This window comes from Salminus brasiliensis, chromosome 8 (assembly GCF_030463535.1).
Source record: "Salminus brasiliensis chromosome 8, fSalBra1.hap2, whole genome shotgun sequence".
NCBI lineage: Eukaryota > Metazoa > Chordata > Actinopteri > Characiformes > Bryconidae > Salminus > Salminus brasiliensis.
In genome coordinates this window covers 17,761,193-17,778,900 of record NC_132885.1, presented here as the reverse complement: position 1 = coordinate 17,778,900, position 17,708 = coordinate 17,761,193, and the positions used below count along the sequence as shown (strand labels likewise).

Below are 17,708 nucleotides of genomic sequence, written 5' to 3'. Positions count from 1 at the left end.
CCAGCGCATCAGACTTAATTGGTGCTCCTGCTGTCACCTGTTCAGCGGAAGCCTGCCACAGCAGGGAGCTCATTTTAACCCTGTAAATTACAGTACACTGTGGCACGCTGCACAATGGAGGGAGAGCAGTCTAATCGCTCACAATGACTAACTGTCAAAATCTCTCCTGCTTTCTTGCTCCCCCCTCACCCACCCACTCCCTGTCTCAAGGCTCGACTCCCCAAACCCCAAACCATTCGTTCCAACCCTCCTGCTGCTCTGGCTGGTTTAAAAAGCTACTTGCTGCTGTTTGGCTGCATTCCAAAAACCCTACAGTGAAGGCAAGTGGACACAGAAACTACAGCACCCCATTCTCCCCCCCGTGCTCATTATTCTGGTCTCAGTTTCTGTCAAAAAGGGTATCAAACACTGACCGCAGCACGCAGCTGACAATTCATATGATCTTTCTATGATGAAAAGAAATCTCAGTGAAAAACAAAACTCTTGTTCTGCCTAAGAATCCAGATGTTCTTATTCTGAAGAATCAAAGATCCAGATCAATTTCAGGAAAATTAGTGCCAAACATATTGAAAAGCATTGCAATAAACATACATTGATGTGAGTATAACAACAAAGTAGATGATGGGTAGCTCATGAGCCAATACACAACCATCTTCCTGAATAAAGTGATTCTGGGTTTTTTTCCTATGGCACATAATGGCCATCCGTAACCCCACTTTCACAATGAAAGCAGAATTTAAGCTGAAATTTTGTTGTTATACAATTCATCCTAAACGCATGTCCCTGAAGCTGCTCTGGCAGCTGTTGTTTTGTATATATACAGCATGTGCCTACCTGAAACTCTAATTATTCCCAATGTGAGTGCTGCTCAGACACATGCCCCAGCCTACTTATGCACCGCAATTTGAAATTCATATTCCTCTTTCAATCTCTCTCTATCTCTTGCTTTCTGAGTGTGCAGGTTAATATGCGCCAGCTTTGTGCGCTTGTTCAATATTCCGTCTGACAGTGAGCACCGGCAAAATTCCAACATGAATATTGAATATGAATGTGAATTAATATATGGTGAATTATGTACACAGAGCAAAAATACTCCGCCGACAACCAAACCAACACAAACGTCTGCAGGTGCATTACTGTGTTTAATTCTATCTGTTCCTACTGCATTTATAAACCCACGGCACAATGCATACTTTTAAGGGACTATGCAATTATTGCAATGCCAATAAATCATTTCTGGAACAAAGGGTAAACCAAGTTTATTAAAAATAGCCCAGTATGTAAATCTCTCTCTATATACACCCAATTAAAGATGAGACGGTTTAAGCGTACACACGGATGGCTGCTTGCGCACACTGCTGCTGCGTGGTCACAAGCACACACGTGCGTGGAACACACAAACACAAGCCTTACAGCATGGGTTCCAACACATCGCTGTGCCATAGATAGTCTCCTACCACCCACACACCTCTCAGCAGGCAAACACACAGACACGCCACACACAAAAGAGCGAGAGGATTGCTATTTTTCCTCAACACGACCAGTGAATTGTGAGAAAGAGGGGAGAGAGGAGACAAATAAAGGAACAAGGGATAAAGTGAGAGAGGAGAGAGAGCGAGCAAGACGGCTCTGGGCCCAGTATTAAGTAGGCATGAAGGCAGTGTGAAAATCCTGCCCTCAGCCTTTCATGGCATTTTACACACCAATACACAGCACTAGCTGGGCGAGGAGCCTATTCGGTCATTCTGTAAGTGCTTGCTAGGCTGTGTATTCGCAGGCAAATGATCAGACTTGCCCATTCTGGAGCGCCTGCCCTCAGGGCAAAAGCTGGATAGATATGTTTTGATTCAGTAATAACGGCCGGCTCTGAGGGCAAGCTTTGATTTACATGGAAGTAAGTAAGATTTACATCAAATAATGATTTAATGTCTCATGGTAGTTGTTTACAGATGTTTCCAGCTTAGCCACAGAAAAAGGAATGGCAGACTCTGCTTCTTTCGAACAGGCAGATGCTCCTCAGTATGCTGCTCATCACTGCTGTGAAAAAGAGTCTTTAACCTCTGATTTAACCTGGATTGTAGCACTGGGTGACAAAGACCCCTATTCTAATATACTGCGATGCTGATGTGCCATGATCATGATTTTATTTCATGCAAAGGTATCCAGGATCTGCAATGTATGCACCTAGCAGGGAGGGATCACATTATGTTGAAAGAAATTCTATTTCAAAGATCATAAAAATAATACATAATACATAATGATAAAATGCATATGTGGTTTCCAAAGCAGTTATTTCCAACCCTGCTCCTGGAGAGATACCTTCCTGCAGACTCTGGATTCAACCCTAATCCACCCCACCTGATCCAACTCATTACAGCATTTAGAAATTCTTGATTGGCTGAATGAGGGTGTTAGATTTGGGTTGGAGTTCACACTTGCAGGAAGTTTACTCTCCAGGAGGAGAGTTGGAGACGGCTAACGTAAGGTTTTCTTTGATGCAATTTTTTAGAACAGAAACAAATAAAACAAAAAAACAGTCCCATTAAAACAAGCCTCTATTACAAAGTGTTCATTGACCTCATTATCTCTGACTTACTAACTTTATTAAAGGCGCTCTACAATGGAAACGTGTGTTTACCTTTCAACAGTTATATAATGAGAGTTAGGTACATGGAACTGAAACGCCATGAACCAAAACAGAGCTGCAGAAAATGGGGCAATTCCAAAAACACAGAGGACAGCAACATTAACACCAACCTGTACAGTGATTAAACAACTTGCTATGGTGTCTGAAATTCTTAGTACATTCTATGGCACCTCTAATACTAACTTAAATATTATCCGATACTGTGACATATTTGGAAAATGTCATGAAATTATACCTGCATCACCCAGCCACACTTGTTTGTTGTTTTGATGGACATCTGAATTTGTTGAATTTTCAGATGGATGTTCTACAGTTAAGAAGACCATGGCAGGCCTAAACGCAACAACAGGTTATAAGGTTCATGAAATTCTTCTGTGCTCAGAAAAGTCGTTGCTGCATGATGACCACATCAGAGCACATTCGCTATCTCGGAAACAGCTTTTCCACCAAGTCTACATACACTGCAAGTCTGTGAATTAGCTGAGCTTATGCAGCATGACTTTAGGGAAAACGCCAGTGTGGTCTTATGTTAATGTCTCAGCCCTCCGCTTAAGGAGCGCCGCATTCATCATCACAAACTTTCAAATCAGCATGACACTCACATAAGCACCCTGCTTTTCTGCTGATGCTGTCAGAGCTTTTCAAACATACTGTATTTGCTGACTAAATGCAGGTCCCCAAAAATAAACGCTTCCTCTCAGAGCTGTGAAAGCCATGCATATACACAGTGAACGTGGGAGAACTGAGGTGTTATAAATCCCTCTAGACACGAGGAGCTGCTGACAAAATTTGTCAAGCACGAGTTTACAAAATATTTAAAACCTAAGGGAGCAGCCTGGCAGCCTGTTCATAATGCATGCAGCTCACTGATCGCTGATGGAGAGACGCAAGGTGAGAGAACTGCATCATGCATGAACATCATTACCACTGAAATTCTCTACAGTTGTTGATAAGGATGCAGCAATCCCACTTTTTCCCCCTCCCGAGACTAATTATGATACGTGAACTCTGAATATGGGCGATATCTGGTGATGATACCAACTCTATTTTCCTCCTTCAGTTCCTTCATGTTCAGAAGTTTGTAGACTTTTGATCACCCAACATTTTACTAAAATTAAGGGTAATAACATCGAGGTAAGAGCATCTTCCGGGTAGACTTTACCCTACATGACTCAATAGTTAGATAACTAATGTATTGATCACAAGGTCGTGGGTTCAATACCTGTACCAATACCTACATTTGATTGCATTTAGCCACATGAGCTTTAGTGAGCTTAGGTACTGATGTTGGATGTTTAATTCTGGATTATAATAAATAAGATAAATAAACCATAGTGTATGACAAAATAGGTTACTGTCTAACATGTGGTTACATTTTTATAACAACTGTGAAAGGCTGTGTAGACGGCTAGGTAGACGGCTAGTAGACTACTGTGCCTACGGACTGAATCCCAATAGGCTCTTTGTTTTTTGGTTTGGGTTACAGACGTTCCTATTGTCATGACCTATATAGTGCACCAAAAGCAGTCATGAAAATAATTTGCTTATTTTATTATAACAGCAGTATGAATACTGAAGTACATTATAAGCCCAAATGTTTGTGAACACTCCTTCTTATGAATGCATTTGGCTACTTTAAGCTGCAGTTATTGCTGACACAAATGTGCAAATGGGCACACACACAGCTTGTCTTGTCCCTGTAGAGTACTGCCAATAGAATAGGACGCTCTACAGCAGACAAACATGAACCTATTGGCACCATGCTCAATGCCAGGCGTGGGCTAGAGGTATATAAAGCCCCCCAGCAGTGAGCTGTGGAGAAGTGGAATTGTGTTCTCTGGAATGATGGTGCTCCATCCAAAATCTCTGGGATGAGCTGAAAAGTTGAGGATGAGGTGGAGGTGGTGATCATCCAACAACCTAACCACTTGTCACTCAATGCAATTAAATCCTCACAGCAATGCTCCAAAATCTAGGAGAAAGCCTTCCTTGTAACTGTACAGTATACAGTTACTCCAACAAAGGCTGGATCAACTCTTGTTAATACCGTTGATTTCATAAGAAACAGTGAAGGAGTGAACGAGCAGGTGTCCCAATACTTTTGTCCATAAAGTGTATGGTACATACGCAGTGGAGAAAACCACAAATTCTGATCTGACTGTTCTTAGCCAAACAGCTCAGTTAAAAAAGTGAAATACTACAGGAAAATATGAGAAAAAAAAAAACCACACTGGGCCCAGTCCATTCCCTTTACCCATATTCTAATCATCCAGTAAATTGCAAGCTCTTCACAGAGGTCATCAGGTAGGCACCTCCCTTCCTCAGTATTTCACTGAATTAAGCATTAAGCCAACAATACCCCTGGAAGGCTCAAGGGTGAGGTCTGGAATCCCAGACCCACTTCCGTCCAAGCTCACTTCAACAACTTCATAGCTGTAGAACCACATTGGCCTCCCTGGTGACTAAGGCCGTACCATGAAGATGATTTAGAACATACCCCAGATGAAGCTGATCAGCCAAGACATGTTTACTATGTAACTTGTGCTTCGTTAGTTTAGAAAGGGAGATGCAAGGATAACACTGCTAACAAACACTGCACTGCCACCAATCTCATCTCCATTAATACACACCCGAAATCATTGTGTATAATCTCAAATAATATTAAAAGGCTACATAAACAAGATGATAAAAAGTAGTTTAACATGGCAGGCTAAAATTGGAACAGTTACTCAAAATAGCTTGCCAACCTCTCTGCTTTGTGTTTATAGACTAAACAAGATCATATTCTACATTGATTTGACTGTGTCAAACAAATGAAGATGTGGATGTGTTTTGAGCAGGCTGAAAGATTTCTATTGAGAGATTTGGGTGTCTATTGACAGAATGAGATTGGTGACAGTCTAAGTGTTTTAGCAACTATTGGCCTAGCATCTCCCATTCGAAAGAAGCACATGTAAGATGTCAATTATGTCTTGGTTGACTGACTGCATCTAAGGTAAGAGATGAAAAATGTTCTTTAGATTTTTGCCAAACTATTCTTTTAAAGGTCACGTGCTCAGGAATCAGATATGCATCCATAGGATCAACAGAACACACATAGAAAGTGGCTCAGATCTGATTAGAAAAGATTGGATTTGTGTGTCCAAAAGCTGGTAATGTGAATGCAGCCAAAGAAACTATAACTGAAGCGGATTGGTTACGTCTAAACTACACTTCAACTGAAGTGTATCAGTATTGATGGCAATCCTAGTGCATTGGATCAGTTCCCTACTAGTTAGTGGCGGTTTGGGTAATATGACACTAGCAAAATGACATTATTACCACTTCAACACAGCAATTGAATAATGCTGCTTTGCATGATGCCTTCACTGCTGACAGTGTTTCATCCACTGAACGATCCCAGTTTCCACATTCATTTTCAACTCAGCTTATAAATATATTCCTCCCCACATAGCACATAAGCTGACAGAGGGCAGAATTACACTGCTCAACTACATAAAGAAATATTAACTAATACAGATTACTCTTTCATCTACGTATATGATGTACTTATGCATAATGCATGGGAGAGGGCAGGGGAGAGTGCTATCCTGTACTGTAGCAGGCTTGCTACAACATGGTTTAAGCACCTTGGCCTGAGGCAGCACAGTAGTGCCTGCTATCAGGTACAGCTGGCGTTTCAAACGTGACCCTGAGGTCTGCTGCCTTCAAAACCTCAAAACCACATGCTGCAAAGCAGACTGTCAATTACTGCCTTTGAGGCAAGACAATACAAAAAAAATTCTTGGATATCCTGCACTGGAACAAAAGAAAAGATAAGCCAATCGTTGCAAACAGAGCACAGAATACAATTTACTCAATACGTTAGAGCTGGGAGGTATGACTGTACATGGTACGGTTCATGTTTTATACATAGTGTAATGTTGTAGTGGTTTACAAAAAAAATAATAACTAAAAGCAGAAACATAATTAGCGCTGTGTCCTTTAAACACATCACAGTCTGCCCAAACGCTTAGCCCTAACTTGCTGCTAGAAAGAGTAGGATTGCACCAGAGAACACATCTATGCTCACAAGGACTATGGGTTGTTTTTGCATCCACCTGATTTCAAATAAGCCATCGCTACTGTCGGCCAACCCCGCGATTACAAGATTTGAGAGGAGAGGCTGTTAGCCAGCAGCTCAGAGACAGCGAAGAGAACACCAAACATAAACAGAGCTATTCTAACAACACTCTCTCACATCGCTCTCTCTCTCTCAACACACACAGACAAGCGAGTATATACATATGATATACATTTTTGGCCATACTGCCCAGTCCTACAACACTAAACAGACTGACTGACACTTTTAAGCTGAATAAGGACAATTACTAAAAATGTCTTCCCAACTGTTGTTTACAGACTAAAGTAAGTCTAAACCAAGTTCTTGACCCTACCGTTTTGCCTGTGAGCGGGTTGAGAAACATTTGACTGAAGTGTATTTACAGAAACAAAAACGGTAACAGTCTACGTCAAGGGTTTTTTGCAACACTAGCCTAGCATCTCCCATCCTAAACGAATAAAGCACCTGCCTTGGCTGACTGACTGCATTTAGAGTCATTTGTCAAACTATTGCTTTCAGACTGCATGCTCAGAAATCGGATACATATCTATACGATCTACAGCACCACATAAAAAGTGGCTTAGATCTGATTTGAAAGGATCAGACTTGTGACTCCACACCGCTCCGAAAATATCATATATGAGTCACATTTGGGCAAAATGAAAGTACTGTTGCTGCCTCACTTTGGTCTGCCATAAATAAGAATTAATGTATTGATAAAACAGCAGTTACTCTTGCTGATCAACCGAATCCACCAGCACCAGCTGATCCACCAGCACCTTTTTGATGTAATGTGACACAAAAACTCAACACACCTCCTTTTTCTCTGTCACAGCACACACAGCAAACTCATGAGAGCTTGCCAAAGAGTCAGCAGCTCTTGTGTGCGGTCTATTTATTTTTAAAACCAAGACATACCCCATTGACAGTTTCTCTCTCGCTGTACAGCAGTGTGTGTCCACGGGCACAGCCAGACGAAGTGCTTTGCACACGCTTTTCAGGGTTTCAAAATAATCAGAAGTTCAGTGGCTGTGCAAAACCTTGAGAGCACATAGGGGGGAGGTGGGGGCTGGGGGGTGGTGGAGGCAGGTTGCCATGGAAACAGAGTTACAGTGACCAGAAAACCGGGGCGTCTTGGGATCTGGGAGTTTCACTGTACATCCATTTTTAATGAAACATTGTTTTTTTAAGGCACAACTCATTTTTTAGTTATGCTTGACTTGATCAAATCAGCAGAGCTTAAGCTTAAAGTTTACACCAATGCCATTTGCATTGGATTCATTTAGGACTGACACTGCCCGAATCTACTTCCAATTACGAGAGGCATGCTTAGTCCTCTTTAGAAACTGAAGCTGAAATATCTTCAAATGACAGCAGTGCCACATCTAACAAAGTCTCATAAATAACCAGTGGCATTTGATATCCCTTCATCTTACCTCCATGAGAATGATGTGCCAAAATGCAGGGGGGAAGGAAGACAACACTGTCAGCCCATGCCAACTGTTTTAAATGCTACGCTTCAGGATTTTGTTGGCTTTATCTCACACTCGCTTAATCCACGAGCCAGTGACTACAGGAGCTTCAGAAGCAGTTTAAACCATGAAAGGGCAGTGTCAAACACTCTACCCAGCATTACCATACCAGCTTTCCTCTCTGGCCCAATTAAAAGCCATCTCGACATTTACGCTGACTATTCCTTGACACCAAAACAGACCACCAACTGACCTTAGGGAACTAAAATGAAGGCGTGTGTGTATGGGTGTATATATTTTACATTAAAATGTATAGCTGATCTTCAGTGGGAAATAAACATTACATCCCCCCCCCAAAAAAAGTCACAGACAGTCCCGTTCTAATGTCAGGTTTATCAGCCCATATCAAATGAAATGTTCCCACCTTCACCCCCCTCCCCATGCCAAATGTTCACTCTCAAGATTTTCACTTTGCATTCTAAGCCACACTGACAGTCCCCAGAAACAAAGGCTCACTCAAATATACATGTAGCCCATTTAACAGCAGCAGGCTGCATAGCGGTGGCTAAGCTATGCTCAGCTCCCTACCTGTTTATGTCTTTCCCAGTTTTATTACCACTAACCTGCATGTTCGTAATTATGCCAGGAGAGAAAATGAAAGTACTACTAAATATACCACATGACTATGTCAAAAGACATTACACTACTATGAGAAAAAGTCCTTGGGTGAAAAACAGAGACAAGCTTCATGTCTGGTTATTTCTGTAAAGAGAAATATTAGCCTGCCTTCCAGTTCTGTTTAGATTCAACCGCATCCCTTTCCAGACCAAATGTAACCTTTACATCCAAACCAGATATTCAGCACAACAAAACAACAGGATTCGTATTTTAGGACATTTTTCCAAGGGTTGGTAGATGATGCTCTGTGGCAAGGTATGGCCATATCTATGTCATATATCATGTTTTATAAAATATTTAATGTATTCATTTTATCTTCTGTTAAACAGGCCTGCATAGTCATCAGGGTGATGTTTGCTTACCACTGGTCCTGAATAACAAGTTTAGACCAGCACTTCATCACACTGATCAATACAGAGCAATCAATCAGATCCAGTTAAGGCTCAAACGCTGCCTGCTCAGTCCACGCACACTTCTTCACACCTGTCGCTCGTGACTTTTGTCACGCTTTGGTTGAAAAGTTTGCAGCTAGAGGAGCGAACTGCTTACCTGTCGTTTCCACAATTCCCTCCAGAATCACCACTATTTCAAACTGCTCCGTCTGCATGGAGCGCTGAGAGAGCTCGTAGAAGGGACTCTTGCTGTCGATCACGTGGCAGATGGTGAGCGGAGACACGAGGAAGAGCTGATCAGCTCCAGTACTGAAACCCACGTCCAGCTCGAGCTGGTCCAGAGGCAGGAACTCACCCTCGGGCGTCTGCCGAGACTAGGGTGCGTGAGAGAGAGATGGAAAGAGAAGAGCGAGAAACATGGAGGGTGTAGGAGAGAGACAGACAGAGACAGAGAGAGAGAGACAGACAGAGACAGAGAAGACAGAATAAAGGATCGAGAGACAGGCAGACAGAGTGAAAAGGGAAAGAGGCAGACAGATGGAGAGAGCGATGGAGAGAGAAAGGGGGGGAAAAAAGATGTCTTTTTGCTTCAACTGTGTTTTGGCACTGCTGTACCAAAATATGGCCGTGTTAAACTTGAACTGAACTGACAGATAAGAGAAATTAAGGGCCAGAGAGAAAGTAAGAGAGGGAGAGAGACAGTGGGAGAGAGAAAGGGGCCAAACAGTTACACTTAAACACTGTCAGTCAGTGAAGCCCTGCCATCAGGCATTAGACAGCAAACACGGAGAGGAATGAGGAAACAGGTACAGACACATCTCACTGCTAATGCTGTTCCTTTCGCTAACATATTTAATCAGAGACTGATGACAATACAGTGGGGCTATCAGAGTGGCAGACCATGGCTCAGCTAAATACACAGCTGAACAAATATAGCTATAGCTAGCTAAACTTGCTTAAAACTAAGTACAGGACTGTGGCTAAATTTATGCAGACCCAGCAAGCGTGCATTCATTAAAAACATTTCGTAGCCCAAAATGTAATGCATCAGTAAGGCAATTCGATTAAACAGCCGTTACCAAATCTGAAGCTGGTAGAGGAGCAGACCAGCGGTTAACGCTAACGGAGCTGATTAGGACATTAGTGCTAGCGCTAGCTATGCTGCCGCTTTAGCCACAGAACTCAGTGCCTACTTTAATAAAACATAGCCAACTCCTTCAGAACATCCATTAAAGTTCGCATCCCCCCTCACCTAACTAAGTTACATAAATGTGCAGTTATAATAATAGTGTTAGCGCTTTCTTAGGCCAGACAACTGTGGCGCTAGCGCTCCCGTTTTACTGCCTCTTCTCATTAGCTAGCATAGCGTCCCGCTGTTGCTAAGGTCCGTTAGCTCGAGTTTTTCAGGCTAGCTAGTGCTAACACTTGCAGTTTAGCTGCGATAAACGAACCTATTTTCTGACCGTTTTATCTAGCAAATTGAACTCAATACCACGGCATCATATGATATTTAATAAAGTTAATGAGCTCACACCTCCTGCTCTTTGGTACCCTATGCTAAAGGTGCACCATCTGTGAAAATGTTTGTGGACACCCCCTCTATAACAACAGAGTTTCCCCTATTGCTGACAGAAATATAGCTACAAATTCACACACAAGCACAGCTTGTCTAGTCCCTGTAGCTAAATAAGTATTGCCAATACATTTTGTACACTTGTCTGGAGCAGATAAACGTTGGCTAACCTATTCGCCCCATGTATTGGGTGCACAGGACCCCATCGTTGAGCTGTGGAGCTGCGCTCTCTTGAATGATGGCGCTCCATCCACAACCTAGCAGAAAACCTTCCGCTAGACAGTACAGACAGTTCCTCCAACAGAAGCAGCACACACTGTTTTTATTTATTTATTTATTTTTTAGCCTTTCATTTCTATAAATTCAGTGTAGTATTTAAAGGCTAATGTACAGGCTAATATTTCTTTCTTTAATAAAGGGTAAATTAACCATTATTTAGCATACAAGTCGCGTGCACTACACTCCCAACTCGTTATTGTATTAAAGCTGGTAAAATAGGTTTAAATGCTTTTGCCATTTAACACTAGCTAAGTTTATGTAGGTTTCAGTCTGAAACACGCAGTAAAAGTAAAACTGCCAGGACGAGCTGGAAGGACATCATTTCGAGGTCACTGACCTTTACGTGTCCTCGCGCTTTCTTGAGGAACTAGGATACAGGTGGCACTAAAGGTGCCGTACGCAGGCGGCCACGGGGACACTTACTTTGAGCAACTTGCAGCGAATCTGTGCGGAGACCATGTGGCTGTTCCTCAGGTTGCCCACCCTAAACATGAGGGTGAGCTTGCCGTCCCGCATGGAGATGGCCGCGTGCTCGCTAAACATGAGCGTCTCCGCGCGCTTCTTGGGCTGCGACATCTTGATGAACATGCAGCCGATCAGGAAGGCGTCCACGATGGAGCCCAGGATGGACTGGAAGAGGAAGAGGATGATGCCCTCGGGGCACTTGTCCGTGATGTAGCGGTAGCCGTAGCCGATGGTGGCCTCGGTCTCGATGAAGAACAGGAAGGCCGAGGGAAAGTTGTACACGTTGGCCACGCACGGGGTGTACTTGTCGTCGTGCGCGCGGTTCAGGTCGCCCCTCACGTAAGCGATCACCCACCACATGGAGGCCATGAAGAGCCAGGCCACCGTGTACGTGAGGATGAAGATGAACAGGTTCCAGCGCCATTTCAGGTCCACCAGCGTGGTGAAGAGGTCGGACAGGTAGCGGCTTGTCTCTCCGCCCAGGTTGCCGTGCTGCACGTTGCAGCGGCCGTTCTTGTCCACGAAGCGCTGCCGCTTCCTCTTCTTCTCCGGCGCGGGCTGCTGGAAGCCGGAGCCACCGGACGACGATGTGGTCACTATCTGGTAGTCGTCCCCGAATTTCTTCCGAAGTGCGGACATAATAGGCTGCGGGGCAGGCAGAGAGACAGGTGAGACAGGGATGAACAGAAGACATTTAAAAAAAGCCACAGAGTCTGTCTGTAAACAGAAGCGCCGGACTCGAGGAGAGCTGCTCGCGTTTCAAGTGTTGAAGCGACTGAGCGCTAGTTGGTCATTATGAGGAGAGAGAGAGAGAGAGAGAGAGAGTCTTACCTGTGTTTGACCATACGGATCCTCTCCCTCCTCTCACAGTGCGGCTAGAAGGAAAGTAAAGACTTACTGGGTCATTAAAAATGGATTGCGATGCATGTCTGTTCATTAGAAATGACTGAAAACAGAGAGCAACTCTCCAACCAGCCGACTGCTGCTGCTGCTCTCTCTCCCCTCCCTCTCTTTCTTTACTCTCTCTCTCTCTCCCCTCCCTCTCTTTTTCTTTACTCTCTCTCTCTCTCTCTCTCTCTCTCTCTCCCCTCCCTCTCTTTTTCTTTGCCCTCTCTCTCTCCCCTCCCTCTCTTTTTCTTTACTCTCTCTCTCTCTCCCCTCCGTCTCTTTTTCTTTACTCTCTCTCTCTCTCTCCTCCCTCTCTTTTTCTTTACTCTCTCTCTCTCTCTCTCCTCCCTCTCTTTTTCTTTACTCTCTCTCTCTCTCTCCTCCCTCTCTTTTTCTTTACTCTCTCTCTCTCTCTCCTCCCTCTCTTTGTCTTTACTCTCTCTCTCTCTCTCCTCCGTCTCTTTTTCTTTACTCTCTCTCTCTCTCCTCCGTCTCTTTTTCTTTACTCTCTCTCTCTCTCCCCTCCCTCTTTTTCTTTGCCCTCTCTCTCTCGCTCTCTCTCTGCCTCTTTCCTTCTTTGCCACGCTCTCTATTTGCCTCTTGCTCTCTCCGTTTTGCCTTCCCCCAACCTATTCTTTGCCCCCTCTCTCTCTCTGTGATGCACTCTTCTTTCTTCCCTCTATTTCTATGCTTTTTTCTCTCTCACTCTTTGCCTTCTCCTCTCTCACTCTCTACCCTTCTTTGCCCTCTCTCTCTCTCTCCTCCCTCTCTTTTTCTTTGCCCTCTCTCTCTCTCCCCTCCCTCTCTTTTTCTTTGCCCTATCTCTTTCTCTCTCTCTCGCTGCCTCTTTCCTTCTTTGCCACGCTCTCTATTTGCCTCTTGCTCTCTCCGTTTTTGCCTTCCCTCAACCTATTCTTTGCCCCTCTCTCTCTCGCTCTCTCTCTGATGCTCTCTCCCCTCCCTCTATTTCTATGCTTTTTTCTCTCTCTCTCACTTTTTGCCTTCTCCTCTTCTTCGCCTTTCTCTCTCTCTAATGCCCTTTCTCCTCCCTCTCTTTTCTTTGCCCTTCTCTCTGTCACTGCCCCTCTCTCATCCTTTTCCTTCAATTCTCTCACACCCTCCTCTCTCTCCCCTCCTTTTTTCTTTGCGTCTCTCGCTCTCTCTAGTTGCCTCTTTCCTTCTTTGCCTCTCTCCCCACTCTCTCTTTCTGTGCCTTTCTTTTACTGCCCCTCTCTTTTTTGCCTTACCTTCTCTCACCCGCTTCCCTTCTTAGCCCCTCTCTCTCTTTCTCTATCTCTGTTTCTTTGGCCTCTCCCCTCCACCTTCTTTCTTTACCCCCTCTCCTCTTTCACTGCCCCTGTCTCTCTCCTTAGTGATGGTGAGGTAGAGAGACCTGTCACTTTCAGCACCAACTGCATTCAAGCCCTCAGTTCAAAGTTGCCGAAGGCTCTCTCTCTCTCTCTCTCTCTCTCATGCACTCACACACACACACAAACACACACACACACACACCTCGTCAGCTGCGAGGCACGTGGAGAGAGAAAATCTGAGGAGGGAGAGCTCTGCCCTGTCCTTCTCTCTGGCTGATCAGTGTTGAGAGTGTGAGAGGAGTGAGCGGGTGTGAGCGGGTCCTGTGTTCGTGGCCTCTCTGTCAGTACTGATAAGTTTCTATCGCGCTCATTCTCATCTCGTCCTGGAGACACTGTGCTGAGTTTTCCCAGTCTGTCCGGTCTTAGTGCCGGCTGGTTTACACTCCTTATGCAATGTAGCTGCTGGCTTTTCCCACAATGCTCTGTTACAGGATGCTGCCACGGTAGACTGAAAGTCCAAGAGAGCGTAATTGGCCTCCCTTTCTCTGGGTGCATAGGAGGCCATACCTCTCACCCAAACACTGAGGGCTATGCTAGCCAGTGCAGGCATTTGTTAGCTAACAGAGAACATGGTGTTCTTCTCCAAGTGTGTTGAGTTGTCCAATGACACTGGGTTAGGAGGTGGCGTTGTGTGACTGGAGCAGGTCCCAATGTGGAGCAGTGGAACTGCATTTTCTGGTGTGATGGAGCTCCATCCAATACATTGGTTGGAGCTGAAATGTTTTTTGTGATCCAGAACTAAGAGACCTTCTTCATTAATGACTGACTTCATTATTGCTCTTGGGGTGGAATGTAATCAAATCCTCTCAGCAATGTTCCAATATCTGACAGAATTACTTCTACATGTTTGTTTAATCACACTAGGTTGCATGTTGGCAGGGCTTGTTCTGTAAACTGACCAGAGATGCTGTGGTGTAGCCCCAGTGTTCATGTCTTGAGAAGGTCTGCCAGACAATAGGAGACAGTGTGGATGTCCAGTTTGAAATGGGGTGACTCAGGTAAGGCAGAGTGTTGAGTTTCCTGCTGTAACTAACATACACTCATTGGACAAAAGTATTGGGACACCTTATCATTATTTATTTCAAAATCAAGGGTATTAAAAAATTGTTTGAGTTGATCCTACTTTTGTTGGAGTAACTGTCTTTGTAACCTAGCTTTTTACTAGGTTTTTGAGCATTGCTGTGAGGATTTGATTGCAGCGAAGGTTAGTAAAGTTGACCGCATTAGTAAAAATGTTGCATGATCACCATCTCAACTCGTCCCAAAAGTATTGGATGGAGCGCTATCATTCCAGAAAACACAGTTGCACTATTTTTGATTACTGAATTATCTAAAGATAAATAACTCATAAATAGCCATGTTTGTCCATACAAATCTAAAACAATAAGCATATCTGACAGTTTGCTTCGCCTCATGCCTCATGCTGTACCCACACATGTTGAACCTGTTAAACCCATGAGGATACACCATTTTTCCCCCATCATTCATGGTCTATTTATAGCCTGGGTGAACGTCAAATGTAATTTTCTCATCAAAGGAGAAGAATGGCCAGCCACCTATATTGCCGTACCTGCCTAATTTGATTTGTGTTGACAGTCTGATTTACCAAGAGCCTTGGGAGGATAGATGCACTTTGAAGAATCTCGACTCTTTCTGTAAACGGATAAGCCCTCTGGCTCTTATCTAAAGCAAACAGATAGGCAATAAAACATATTGATGGACTCTATAAGGGGATTATTTCTGAGCTTGCCCTTCCAATGCATAAACACAAGTGTAAATAAGTTTTATTTATTGCAAGCAGTGCTCTTACAACTCTGCTGCGCTTTCCATACGTAATGTTTAGCCTAGATATAAATGTGTGTGTGTGTGTGTATGTGTGTGTGTTTATACCTCACCCTGACTGCCTTATACAAACGATTCTGAGACAGACGTCACTTTATCTGTAAAATGGAAAACCCCTCCTTTACGAACAGATTAGTGATTTCGTAATGTTGAAGGGAAATAGAAAAGAACTGATATCTGCAGACAATGCTGCGGCCTGCTCCTGTTGACTGGAACAACTAATAAGAGAGCTGTCTTTGTGTATAAGCACTTAGAGAGACAAAGACTGATCTCTACACTTTCTTTTCTCTTCGTTCTGTCTCCCATGGCCACTCTGTCTCTTCCATTGTTTTCTTCTCTGTTCCCTTTCCAGAAGGATATTGCTTTGCTTCCCAGTTCTAATAAAAGAGCTGTGATAATTTATACAGTAGCAGGTTATTCCTGGACACTCTGGCATGTACAGTGTTGTGCCAAAGTCTTGAGTATCTCTCGAGTAAGATGAAGATCTGTAAGATCTGTATCTTGGGAGAAGACATTTGTTTTATTTGTTCTGTACCTACTGTACCTTTTTTGTAGCATTAGAATAAATATGAGTAATTAAACCATACATTGTGATTGGATGGGTGAGTGTGTTTGCCATCCTCGAGGAAGAACAGCACTCACAGCTACCGACCAATACCTTGTTAATCTAATCGGTCCTTTATTAAATGTGCCATACGATGCATTTATTCAGAAGATAACAGGGTGGTAAATAGGCTTCCTAAACTGCATCTGGGCATTTCTTTCCAACCAAAGACACACATCTACTATTTATACATCCAAGAGTTGTTCTTGGATGTATAAATAGTAAGTGTGTGTCTTTGGTTGGAACTAAATGCCCAGATGCAGTTTAGGAAGCCTATTTACCACCCTGTTATCTTGCCTAATTTTAACACATGCTGTATGCTAGTGGAAAAAATGATAAGCTCTGCTTATTTTGGCTAATTTACATCACTCTACAAGAGCCATGTAGCATAGCATAGCCTAGTAGAGCTTTGTTTTTAGAAGAACATAATGCCACTGTTAGACAAAAATCATGTATCTCCATTGTTGTTGTTTTTTTTGTTGTTTTTTTGACATAATTAGAATCTAGCAGTTGTTGTTTCCATTGTATTCAAATGTCATGCTGAATGAATAAATAGAAATCCCCCAAAATGACTTGGAATAAAATCTTTTTACTTAAACTTCCATTGAAAGATAAGATTTTTCCTTCCCCTGTAAAGTCGTCGTTTTGGAGATATTAGGTTTATAAGGTGACAGCAATGATAATTATTTTTGGTATTAGAGTAATTAAAATCTTACCGGATAGTGCTGCGGTGTCTTCTCAATGTCCTCAACAGAAAGTGTTGTGTTATCTAGCTGAAGAGATTGTAGCCAGCCAGCTATTGTTAGCTTTTAGCCTAGCATGGTACATCCTTGCTTTCCCGGCTTTCATTCTCATAGTTGGCAAGTTTGAGTTACCCTTCCGCAAGAAAAGCCGCGGTCATTTGACTCTGTTTGCGTAGGAAGCGGTCATCCTTTAACGAGCACAGTCTGGCGGAGATGAGAATGCTTGTCACAGAAAACAGAGTAAAAGTAATAAACACCATATTTTTTCCTGAAACAGCTGCTGCGTTTTACCAGTTACAGCTCCATGTATCAGTGCTTAATTATAGGTGCCATAGCATGCATTTATTCAGTATCTTAAGTTGGTGTTTGATGCATAAATAGTGAGTGAGTGTCTTTGGTTGGGGAAATGCCCAGCTGTGGTTATTTACAATCCTGTTATTCTTCCTCATTTTAAAAGACACTGTTTTATGGTGGGCTTGTGCAAAAAAAAATAACAGGAGCCAAGTAGCATAGCAGATGCTACTAAAAGTATCAAAAACAAAATCATCTTCTTCATAAATAGCTGTTGCGTTTGACCATTTACCACTTTGGGTATCAGTAGCTTTCTGTAGTGGGATGGGTGTAGGTACATTTTGATGGAGCAAATATGAGTT

General features: G+C 43.2%; 1 protein-coding gene across 3 annotated transcripts in view; it reads right to left on the bottom strand.

Annotated features, from left to right (window-relative positions):
• Positions 1-14,095, bottom strand: part of kcnj3a (potassium inwardly rectifying channel subfamily J member 3a) — a 31,900-nt gene extending 17,805 nt beyond the window's left edge. Inside the window, exons 1-4 of one of the 3 annotated variants that reach the window (XM_072685898.1) lie at positions 14,009-14,095; positions 12,440-12,483; positions 11,567-12,253; positions 9,449-9,665 (exon numbers count right to left, since the gene is read on the bottom strand). In XM_072685898.1, the coding sequence (XP_072541999.1) occupies positions 9,449-9,665; positions 11,567-12,247 (898 nt within the window). In that variant the 5' untranslated portion in view covers positions 12,248-12,253; positions 12,440-12,483; positions 14,009-14,095. Of the gene's footprint in view, positions 1-9,448; positions 9,666-11,566; positions 12,270-12,439; positions 12,622-14,008 lie in introns of those variants that run through there. The other 2 variants (XM_072685897.1, XM_072685899.1) reach the window with 2 other exon arrangements.
• Between the last annotated feature and the right edge of the window lie 3,613 nt (positions 14,096-17,708).